Source organism: Neoarius graeffei, chromosome 18 (assembly GCF_027579695.1).
Source record: "Neoarius graeffei isolate fNeoGra1 chromosome 18, fNeoGra1.pri, whole genome shotgun sequence".
Classification (NCBI taxonomy): domain Eukaryota; kingdom Metazoa; phylum Chordata; class Actinopteri; order Siluriformes; family Ariidae; genus Neoarius; species Neoarius graeffei.
The window spans coordinates 26,337,730-26,350,283 of NC_083586.1; the positions used below are offsets into that span (position 1 = coordinate 26,337,730).

At 38.9% G+C, this 12,554-nt stretch overlaps 1 protein-coding gene across 2 annotated transcripts in view; it reads left to right on the forward strand.

Annotated features, from left to right (window-relative positions):
• The window catches only part of dmd (dystrophin), a 509,910-nt gene that overhangs the window by 244,238 nt on the left and 253,118 nt on the right, over window positions 1–12,554 (forward strand). For both annotated transcript variants that reach the window (XM_060898614.1, XM_060898611.1), the window contains 2 exons: window positions 696–850; window positions 7,026–7,215. In XM_060898614.1, the coding sequence (XP_060754597.1) occupies window positions 696–850; window positions 7,026–7,215 (345 nt within the window). The remainder of the gene's footprint in view (window positions 1–695; window positions 851–7,025; window positions 7,216–12,554) is intronic.

Below are 12,554 nucleotides of genomic sequence, written 5' to 3' on the forward strand. Positions count from 1 at the left end.
TGTTTTGATACATACTCACATTTTGCCAATTGATAATAATGAGAATTTTTGTGTTCATCAGAAAAAAATATGTTGGCTTTTTAAAATATGCCAGTAGAAAGTTAGATGTTTAGTAGATTTTTGTCTCGTTATTGAATGTATGATGGCTTTAACAAAAGGTTTTAACATACAGTGTAGCGCACACGGGCGGCACGGTGGTGTAGTGGTTAGCGCTGTCGCCTCACAGCAAGAAGGTCCGGGTTCGAGCCCCGTGGCCGGCGAGGGCCTTTCTGTGCGGAGTTTGCATGTTCTCCCCGTGTCCGCGTGGGTCTCCTCCGGGTGCTCCGGTTTCCCCCACAGTCCAAAGACATGCAGGTTAGGTTAACTGGTGACTCTAAATTGACCGTAGGTGTGAATGTGAGTGTGAATGGTTGTCTGTGTCTATGTGTCAGCCCTGTGATGACCTGGCGACTTGTCCAGGGTGTACCCCGCCTTTCGCCCATAGTCAGCTGGGATAGGCTCCAGCTTGCCTGCGACCCTGTAGAACAGGATAAAGCAGCTAGAGATGATGAGATGAGATGAGATGTAGCGCACACATCAAATGTGTTGTATTCTGTCAGTCTTTAATCTGTAATATGATGTAAGGAAAACATGCCAGAGTAAATGTAAATGAGTCAATTTCACTTTCTGACTTATTGTCGATGTGATGTTTGCAGAAAATTATTAAAGATATACAGCTGTGGCAAGCAGAATTGGACAGGACTAACGAACTGGCAAACAAGCTACTGGTCCTTTATGCAGACGATGACACAAGCAAGATTAAACAGATGACGGAGAATATGAATGTTACTTGGTACAATATCAAAAAATGGTGAGTTCTTAATTTTGAATTAATTTTCTGTTTCTATTTATCATAAGTATGTGCCGATAAAATTGAAGAAAATATAATTTATTATATAAAGATGCAATATACTTTATGTTTCCTGTGATAAAACAGTAAAATACAATAAGTGAATTGATGGATGGCAGAATGACCAGTGTAACAAGTTCTACGCCATACTGTACAGTGCCCTACAGAATTATTGCCACCCTTCAAAGAATCAGTGGTTATAGCCAAACATCCCTCTGAGAGCATCTCATCTCAGGAACGAGTGGTTGAATCTTTGTAGAAATTATATAGCATTATTGTTTTAAACAGCAGATGAATTCTTTAAATTTTGGAATTGATCCAAATAGGGTCATGTTCACAGCAAGGTCAAATGTCTGAAATTAGTTTTTCTTCAGTAGCTTCCTTTCAGTTTGTTATTCAATGATGTTACTCATGTTCAGGAACTCAAGGCCCATTTCCGAGCTGTATGATATTGCCTTCAGTCCGGCAGTCCATGTGTCATCCCATCGATAGGAAATTCTTCTGAGTGCAATATCTCAAAATAAATTCATTTAATGTAGGATTTTTCACCACCGGATGAACAGATTACACTTTGGCTTTTATCTAAACATGGTCATGGTATATTTTGAGGGTATTTGAGGCATACACAGTGGGTGCATCCATCTGGCAGAGGTATCCTAAGCTGACCTTTTGGCAGTGGAGGCATCCCTATCAACTCAAATCACATTTACATTTTTGGCATTTGGCAGCTGCACTTATCCAGAGTGAATCAGATTTATCTCATTTACAGTGTCTTGCAAAAGTATTCATCCCCCTTTGTGTTTGTCCTGTTTTGTCGCATTACAAGCTGGAATTAAAATGGATTTTTGGGGGGTTAGCGCCATTTGATTTACACAAGATGCCGACCACTTTAAAGGTGCAAATTGTTGTTTTATTGTGACACAAACAATAATTAAGATGAAAAAACAGAAATCTGGAGTGTGTATAGGTATTCCCCCGCCCCCAAGTGTCTTTGCACATCTAGCCACTGGGATTTTTGCCCATTCCTCAAGGCAAAACTGCTCCAACTCCTTTAATTAGATGGGCTGCGTTGGTGTACAGCAATCTTCAAGTTATGCCACAGATTCTCAATTGGATTGAGGTCTGGGCTTTGATGAGGCCATTCCAAGACATTTTAATGTTTCCCTTTAAACCACTCCAGTGTAGCTTTAGCAGTATGTTTAGGGTCATTGTCCTGCTGGAATGTGAACCTTTGTCCCAGTCTCAAACCACTGGCTGACTCAAATAGGTTTTCCTCCAGAATTGCCCTGTATTTAGAGCCATCCATCTTTCCTTCAGTCCTGACCAGCTTTCCTGTCCCTGCAGTTGAAAAATATCCCCATAGCATGATGCTACCACCACCGTGCTTCACTGTAGGAATGGTGTTCCCAGGATGTTGGCTTTGCACCACACATGGTATTTCCCATGATGGCCAAAAAGTTCAATTTTAGTCTCATTTGACCAGAGAATCTTCTTCCATGTGTTTGGGGAGTCTGCCACATGCTGTTGGGCAAACTCCAAATGTGTTTTCTTAAGCAATGACTTTTTTTCTGGCCACTCTTCCGTAAAGCCCCATTTTGTGGAGTGTACGGATTAAAATAGTCCTATGGACAGATACTCCCATCTCCACTGTGGATCTTTGCAGCTCCTTCAGTGTTATCTTTGGTGTCTTTGTTGCATCTCTGATTAATGTCCTCCTTGCCCGGTCTATGAGTTTTGGTGGGTGGCCTTCTCTTGTCAGGTTTGTAGTGGTGCCATATTCTTTCCATTTTGCTATAATGGATTTAATGGTGCTCCCTGGGATATTCAAAGTTTGGAATATTTTTTTATAACCCAACCCTGATCTATACTTCTCCACAACTTTGTCTCTGGCCTGTTTGGAGGCTCCTTGGTTCTCATGTTGCTTGCTTAGTAGTGTTGCAGAGTCAGGGTCCTTCCAGAACAGGTTGATTTATACAGACATCATGTGACAGATCATGTGACACTTTGATTGCACACAGGTGGATCTTAATCAACTAATTATGTGCCTTATGAAGTGAACTGGTTGGACCAGCTCTTATTTTGGGGTTATATATAATAATATATATGATATTGTATATTAAAACTATGGATATTATATTGCACAAGCCTAGATCTCACAGTAAGCAAACAAAAAAGTCATAGGCATGGGCAGTATTTATTTTCATGTGGGCAGTCAGATGTGAAGAGACAGGGAAGGGCCACATTCTTTAACATTGGAGTGCATCGAGTGTGGCAGGTTTCTCACACAGTGCATGACATGTTTACCATGTTTATTTATTCACCTTCAGCAAATATTTTATTCTGGTCAGGGTCATTTATGGTTTAAATCACTAATTTGTTCATATTATGGGAAACCGAACCATTTAAGTTCATTACAAAATATCATGGATAGCTACAAACAAAAATAATAACGTGTCTGCAAGAGTTTTCACTGGAATGGGTAGGGTTTGTCAGAATTCCCACAGGAGTGGGAATATTCTCTACTTCAGTGCACCTTGGCATAGACTCTACCAGTCTCTGGAACTGTACTGGATCTTTTTTCTTTTCTTTTAAAATAAAGATATCATAAATCAATTGGTGTTTTATGGATATGCATAGAGAACCTACAGTTGTGGTCAGAAGTTTACATACAGTGACATGAATGTCATCTTGGATATGAATGTCATGCCAATATTTGGGCATTCAGTAATTTCTTTGAACTATTCTTTTTTTCTGTGGCAGAATGTACAGCATACAGCTTTAATTAAAAAAAAACACTAGAATTTAATGAATTCTAAAGGAAAATGTCAGGACATCTGTCCATAAACTGAATCTCAAGAGAAGGTGGGTCATGCAGCAAGACAACAACCCTAAGCACACAAGTCGTTCTGCCAAAGAATGGTTAAAGAAGAATAAAGTTAATGTTTTGGAATGGCCAAGTCAAAGTCCTGACCTTAATCCAATCGAAATGTTGTGGAAGGACCTGAAGCGAGCAGTTCATGTGAGGAAACCCACCAACATCCCAGAGTTGAAGCTGTACTATATGGAGGAATGGGCTAAAATTCCTCCAAGCCGGTGTGCAGGACTGATCAACAGTTACCAGAAATGTTTAGTTGCAGTTATTGCTGCACAAGGGAGTCACATACTTTTGCCACTCGCAGATATGTAATATTTGATCATTTTCCTCAATAAATAAATGACCAAGTATAATATTTTGCTCTAATTTGTTTAATTAGGTTCTCTTTATCTACTTTTAGGACTTGTGTGAAAATCTGATGATGTTTTAGGTTATATTTATGCAGAAATATAGAAAATTTTAAAGGGTTCACAAACTTTCAAGCACCACTGTACATCTTTACTTTAAAAAAAAAACCCACTAGAATTTGGTGCACAAGTTTTAATTTCCTTTGTGTTTTCTGAAATCAACACAGGGTCAGAATTATACATACAGGGTCAAAAAATTACATACACTCACTTAGATTATTAATTCAGAGGTGCTGAAACTTCCAAAATGCCTTGTATCTTGCCAAGGCCAAGGTCTCTTAATTTCCTGTTAGTGATCATGATTGACTACAGCTGGTAGCTTCTCTGTGCCTTCATGAAAAGGGTTTGTTTACAGCACTCATTGGATTGACCAACACACAGTAAAATGGGAAAGTCCAAGGAGCTCAGTGCAGATCTAAGAAAGAGGATTGCAGATATACACAACTCTGGAATAACTCTTGGAGCCATTTCTAAACAACTGCAAATTCCAAGATCAGTTCAAACAACTGTATCCAAGTTATTGTGAGGTGTAGTCACTTTGCCAAGCCCCTTTGCTTCAAGAAAACCCAAACTGTCACCTTCAGCTGAAAGGAAATTGGTTTGGATGGTAAGGAACAACCTGGGAACCACCATGGCACAGCCCTGCCATGAACTGGAAGCTGATGGATCACTGTCTACAGTTCAGATCACCATGGACTAAGAGGCTGCTATCCAAGAAATAACTCCCTGCTCCAAAATTGACACCTTCGACCTTAACTAAAGTTTGAAGCTGACCACAAGGACAAAGAAACAGCCTTCTGGAGGATAGCTGTATGGTCAGATGAAACAAAGATTGAGTTGTTTGGCCACAATGACCACCATGTACAGAGGGACACTGTACCAGCTGGTGGTGGTGGTAGGATCATCATGCTCTGGGGCTGTTTTGCTGCCAGTGGAACTGGTTCATTGCACAAAGTGGATGGAATAATGAAGAGGGAGGACTACTTCAGAATTCTTCAGCATAAACCATCCGAAACTTGAACACGACTTGGCAGTTATAACAGGACAATGAACTCAAACACATGTCAGAGCTGGTTGTGGAGGATAAAGCAGGCTAACATTGAGCTTAAAACAAGTCCTGACTTCAACCCTATTGAAAATATATGGACTGTGCTTATAAGTCGAGTCCATGCCAAGAAAAAAATAAATTTAATTGAACTCTACCAATTCTACCATGAAGAGTCATGAAATATCCAACCAGAATTCTGCCAGAAGCTTGTTCATGGTAAACAAAAATGCAAAGAAAATGAAAACTTGAGCACCAAATTCTAGTGTTTTTTTTAAGTAAAGATGTATGGTGTACAATCATTCTGCCACAGAAAAAGAACAGTTCACAGAAATTCCTGAAAGCCCAAATATTGGCATGACATTCATATCTAAGATCACATTCATGTCACTGTATGTAAACTTCTGACCACAACTGTAGGTGTTCAAGTTATGAGTTGAGATATGCTGGCTGCAAAGGCCATAGTATATGATTTGCATATATATATATATATATAAAATATTTTTTTTTCCATCAAACCATTTACTGACCGCTTGTGCCCTATGCATGGAAGCATTATCACACTGGAAGAGAACACTCCCATTAGGATAGGCACATTTCATCATTGGAGAAAGTTCAGAATAACTTTGCAGAGTAACATGGCAATGCAAAAGCAAGGATTTTTAAATCTTCCCCTCCGAGCATAATCCTATTTCAAATATTCCATTCCTAAATTGTAACAAATCTCAGTTTTTCTTTAGGTACAGCACATCTGTGTATTTGAGTTCTAACTGTTGACTGAAATCTAATTAGATGCTTTTGAATTCAGTTCTGTAAAACGGGCAGGTAGGATCCATGAAACGTTACCCCTTAGGGAGTGATCAGCAGTGCTGATGTTACCAGATACAAGTTATATTACATGGTATGAAACAAGACGATATGGAAATGTCATCCAATCAGTGTACTCTCTAGTAAAACATAAATGTTTTATTTTTGTTATTTATAAATACATTTTCCACTAAATTTGAATAAACCTATGGAGAGTTTGTTCATAGACTGTTAGTCTCAGCCTCAAGTGCTCCACCCACTGGCCACAGAGCAGCTGATGCATTTTATACCCTTTAATGGCTGTAAGCTTCAAGATCTTGTCAGTTGCAGTCTGATTGGCTCATGTCAGTTCTTTGTATGCACACTTTTCCGTGCTGGTTTCCAGTGGGACAAACATCCATTTGAAAGTATCACAATGAGCTTTCCTGAGCAAGATATAGTCATCAATTCATCTTCAATAACCGCTTTATCTTGGTCAGGGTTTTGGTGAATCTAGAGCCTATTTTGAAACCACTGACCGTAAGGTGGAAATACACCCTGCAGGGTAGGTATTACATTTGTGTAAGCTCATTTCTACCCATTCAAGACAAAAGAAAACCTTTATCTTATGAAGATTTCTCTAAATTAGATTTCAGTGTGTGCATGGTATCACATCAAGGAAAATCTGTGGGTAAGCTTCTCTCTACGTAGTTTGACATGGAATGGTCATTTGCCTAACACTGCCGTGAGCTTTTTTCAATCCATCAACCATATTTGAGGGTTTTTTTTTTTTTTTAAAAACCCTGATTTTTAGGGAATTTGCTTGAGAGATTAAATCAGTTTAAAGAACTGTATGAAAGTAGCATGAAATCAACTTAAGATTGTTTCCATAATAAAAAAATAGATGATGACTGTAGTTGAAAATGAATGAAAATGCTTTTTAAAAAAAGCTGGTAGTTTAGTCTGTATGTAAATTATGCAAGAGTCTTTGTATGTCAAGCCTTAACACTTCACCAATTTTAGTGCAGGGGATACAGAGGCAGACCTAGAGGCCAGACTGCAGCAAGTGCAACACTTTTACATAGACCTGGAGATGTTTTGTAACTGGCTAACTGAAGCAGAAACTACAGCAAATGTCTTACAAGATGCTACATACAAGGAATGTCTTCTAGAGGATGGAGCCACAATGCACAACTTACGAGATCAATGGCAAGTAAGTAAGCAGTTTGTACAGCACTATACTGTCTTCGTGCTGCGGAGTTCAGCCAGCTTGAATTGCAGTCAAATTATATACAGTTGGGGTCAGAAGTTTACATCAAGTGACATGAATGTCATCTTGGATATGAATGTCATGGCAATATTTGGGCTTTCAGTAATTTCTTTGAACTGTTCCTTTTCTGTGGCAGAATGGACAGCGCACAGTGGTGCTTGAAAGTTTGTGAACCCGTTAGAATTTTCTATATTTCTGCATAAATATGACCTTAAACATTGTCAGATTTTCACACAAGTCCGAAAAGTAGATAAAGAGAACCCAGTTAAACAAATGAGACAAAAATATTATACTTGGTCATTTATTTATTGAGGAAAATTATCCAATATTACATATCTGTGAGTGGCAAAAGTATGTGAACCTCTAGGATTAGCAGTTAATTTGAAGGTGAAATTAGAGTCAGGTGTTTTCAATCAATGGGATGACAATCAAGTGTGAGTGGGCACCCTGTTTTATTTAAAGAACAGGGATCTATCAAAGTCTGATCTTCACAACACATGTTTGTGGAAGTGTATCATGGCACGAACAAAGAAGATTTCTGAGGACCTAAGAAAAAGCGTTGTTGATGCTCATCAGGCTGGAAAAGGTTACAAAACCATCTCTAAAGAGTTTGGACTCCACCAATCCACAGTCAGACAGACTGTGTACAAATGGAGGAAATTCAAGACCATTGTTACCCTCCCCAGGAGTGGTTGACCAACAAAGATCACTCCAAGAGCAAGGCGTGTAAAAGTCAGTGAGGTCACAAAGGACCCCAGGGTAACTTCTAAGCAACTGAAGGCCTCTCTCACATTGGCTAATGTTAATGTTCATGAGTCCATCATCAGGAGAGCACTGAACAACAATGGTGTGCATGGCAGGGTTGCAAGGAGAAAGCCACTGCTCTCCAAAACGAACACTGCTGCTCATCTGCAGTTTGCTAAAGATCACGTGGACAAGCCAGAAGGCTATTGGAAAAATGTTTTGTGGCTGGATGAGACCAAAATAGAACTTTTTGGTTTAAATGAGAAGCATTAAGTTTGGAGAAATGAAAACACTGCATTCCAGCATAAGAGCCTTATCTCATCTGTGAAACATAGTGGTGGTAGTATCATGGTTTGGGCCTGTTTTGCTGCATCTGAGCCAGGATGGCTTGCCATCATTGATGGAACAATGAATTCTGAATTATACCAGCGAATTCTAAAGGAAAATGTCAGGACATCTGTCCATAAACTGAATCTCAAGAGAAGGTGGGTCATGCAGCAAGACAACAACCCTAAGCACACAAGTCGTTCTGCCAAAGAATGGTTAAAGAAGAATAAAGTTAATGTTTTGGAATGGCCAAGTCAAAGTCCTGACCTTAATCCAATGGAAATGTTGTGGAAGGACCTGAAGTGAGCAGTTCATGTGAGGAAACCCACCAACATCCCAGAGTTGAAGCTGTACTATATGGAGGAATGGGCTAAAACTCCTCCAAGCCGGTGTGCAGGACTGATCAACAGTTACCGGAAACGTTTATTTGCAGTTATTGCTGCACAAGGGAGTCACATACTTTTGCCACTCACAGATATGTAATATTTGATCATTTTCCTCAATAGATAAATGACCAAGTATAATATTTTGCTCTAATTTGTTTAATTAGGTTCTCTTTATCTACTTTTAGGACTTGTGTGAAAATCTGATGATGTTTTAGGTTATATTTATGCAGAAATATAGAAAATTTTAAAGGGTTCACAAACTTTCAAGCACCACTGTACATCTTTACTTTAAAAACAAAACCCACTAGAATTTGGTGCACAAGTTTTAATTTCCTTTGTGTTTTCTGAAATCAACACAGAGTCAGAATTATACATACAGGGTCAAAAAATTACATACACTCACTTAGATTATTAATTCAGAGGTGCTGAAACTTCCAAAATGCCTTGTATCTTGCCAAGGCCAAGGTCTCTTAATTTCCTGTTAGTGATCATGATTGACTACAGCTGGTAGCTTCTCTGTGCCTTCATAAAAAGGGTTTGTTTACAGCACTCATTGGATTGACCAACACACAGTAAAATGGGAAAGTCCAAGGAGCTCAGTGCAGATCTAAGAAAGAGGATTGCAGATATACACAACTCTGGAATAACTCTTGGAGCCATTTCTAAACAACTGCAAATTCCAAGATCAGTTCAAACAACTGTATCCAAGTTATTGTGAGGTGTTGTCACTTTGCCAAGCCACTTTGCTTCAAGAAAACCCAAACTGTCACCTTCAGCTGAAAGGAAATTGGTTTGGATGGTAAGGAACAACCTGGGAACCACCATGGCACAGCCCTGCCATGAACTGGAAGCTGATGGATTACTGTCTACAGTTCAGATCGCCATGGACTAAGAGGCTGCTATCCAAGAAATATCCCCCTGCTCCAAAATTGACACCTTCAAGCTTAGCTAAAGTTTGAAGCTGACCACACAGACAAAGAAAAAGCCTTCTGGAGGATAGTTGTATGGTCAGATGAGACAAAAATTGAGTTGTTTGGCCACAATGACCACCATGTACAGAGGGACACTGTACCAAGTGGTGGTGGTGGTAGGATCATCATGCTCTGGGGCTGTTTTGTTGCCAGTGAAACTGGTTCATTGCACAAAGTGGATGGAATAATGAAGAAGGAGGACTACTTCAGAATTTTTCAGCATAAACCATCAGAAACGTGAACACAACTTGGGAGTTACAACAGGACAGTGAACCCAAACATGCATCAGAGCTGGTTGTGGAGGATAGAGCTGGCTAACATTGAGCTTAAAACAAGTCCTGACTTCAACCCTATTGAAAATATATGGACTGTGCTTATAAGTCGAGTCCATGCCAAGAAAAAATTTAATTTAATTGAACTCTACCAATTCTACCATGAAGAGTCATGAAATATCCAACCAGAATTCTGCCAGAAGCTTGTTCATGGTAAACAAAAATGTTTGGTCAAGGTGAATCTTGCAAAGAGACATTTTACCCAAATATTAGGTGTACTGAATGTATATTTTTTACCCTGTATGTATGATTTTGACCCTGTGTTGATTTCAGAAAACTCAAAGAAAATTAAAACTTGTGCACCACATTCTAGTGTTTTTTTTTTATTAAAGCTGTATGCTGTACAATCATTCTGCCACAGAAAAAGAACAGTTCAGAGAAATTACTGAAAGCCCAAATATTGCAATATCCAAGTGTCACTGTATGTAAACTTCAGACCACAACTGTATGTTTTGTGTGTGTGTGTACAGCTTCATGAGATTAGGTGAAATGAAAGGTTTTATGCCTTTTTTTTTTTTGATACTGCATCTACCAGGGCGGCACGGTTGTGTAAGTGGTTAGCACGGTCGCCTCACAGCAAGAAGGTTCTGGATTCGAGCCCAGCAACTGGCGAGGGCCTTTCTGTATGGAGTTTGCATGTTCTCCCCGTGTCTGCGTGGGTTTCCTTCGGGTGCTCTGGTTTCCCCCACAGTCCAAAGACATGCGGTTAGGTTAATATGGGACGGCCTTGGGCTGAGGTGCCCTTGGGTGAGACACCTAACTCCCAACTGCTCCCCGGGCACTGTTAGCATGGCTGCCCACTGCTCTGGGTACGTGTGTGTGCTCATTGCTCACGTGTGTGTGTGTGCATGTGTGTGTTCACTGCTTCAGATGGGTTAAATGCAGAGAGGAATTTCACAAGTGTGTGATGAATTAAAGGTCTTCTTCTTCTTTTGTTGTTTATTATTCTTAAAATGAGAAAATAAAGAGGCCAGTATCATCACACAATTTGCAGCAATGTCCAGATTCAGAAATCACAATTCGGAGCAAATGATCGCCCTCACCGTGCTATAAATCAAGTCAAGTCAATTTTATTGTCAAATATGCTATACATGCTCGACATACAGCACAGATGAAATTTCAGTCCTCTCTGACCCACGGTGCAAACAGGCAATGCAATAAATAAAAATAGAATAATTGAAATAAGAATAATTGAAATAAACAGTATAAACACACTAGATAAGAACTAGACATAGACTAAATAAACAATAAGACATAGGGGCAAACAGGCAATGCAATAAATAAAAAATGAAATACTTGAAAATAAACAAACAGTATAAACACTCTAGATAAGATCTAGACATAGACTAAATAAACAATACAAACAGTATAAACACTCTAGATAAGATCTAGACATAGACTAAATAAACAATACAAACAGTATAAACACTCTAGATAAGAGCTAGACACAGACTAAACACTCATTTATTTATATATATATATATATATATATATATATATATATATATATATATATATATATATACAGCAAAAAAAAAACAGTCAAGGGCACTTGAGGTATAGCAGGTAAACATGAAATAAGCAGTATATTATTATATAAGGGTGCCTAGTCAGAATTCATCAGTTGAAAGCAATTCAATTATGTAAAAGAACAAGTCATTTTTATTCCCAAACCCACATAGCACAGTGGAGGAAGACACCATTGGTCTGTGTGAAGGGCGATGGCATTTTCTACATGCCACAGGTGGGAGAATGCTACCCAAACCAGAACAAAAATGTTTGCTGGATTGTGACGGCATGTGCTGTACAGCGAAATGGGTTCCCCCTTCCTCATCTCTCCTAGCTATAACTCGATTAACCAATGCACATATCTGCCCACCAGATGAGCATAATCTTTACTCTTTGACACTGCATGAGAAGTCATGCTTCACTTTTGAATAGCTGAGACCAGTGCAATGTTATATGTTTTTTTAATCATCCCTTTTATTGCTTTTATTTTTATTTATCGGATTTTTAAAGAAAAAAAAATATTTACCAAGAGGTAATTGTGTCTTCTTGTCTCAGTTTCTGACACAACTTTCTAAATGTCTTCACCAACATTCCCAACTTTTTTATTTATTTATTTATTTATTTTTGCTTTTCTGTCCATTATTTGTCAACACTATCTCACTCAAAAATTAATGGGACACCCAATATTTAAATATATATGAGGTCATTTGCATTGACCATTTATGGATATTTGTGGGCGGTAACTGGACAGAGGAGAACAAGCTTTTTCAGATGCACTTATTTTTTTTAAGAAAACTGATTTTTTTTAAGAGTAAATGGTATGCATAAATTCTGGATATTAATTGTAATTCTAAACATGAATTGTAAACATCCATCCATCCACTACCTGTAGCCACTTATCCTGTGCAAGGTCGCAGGCAAGCTGGATCCTATCCCAGCTGACGATGGGCAAGAGGCGGGATACAACCTGGACAAGTCGCCATATCATCACAGGGCTGACACATAGAGACAAA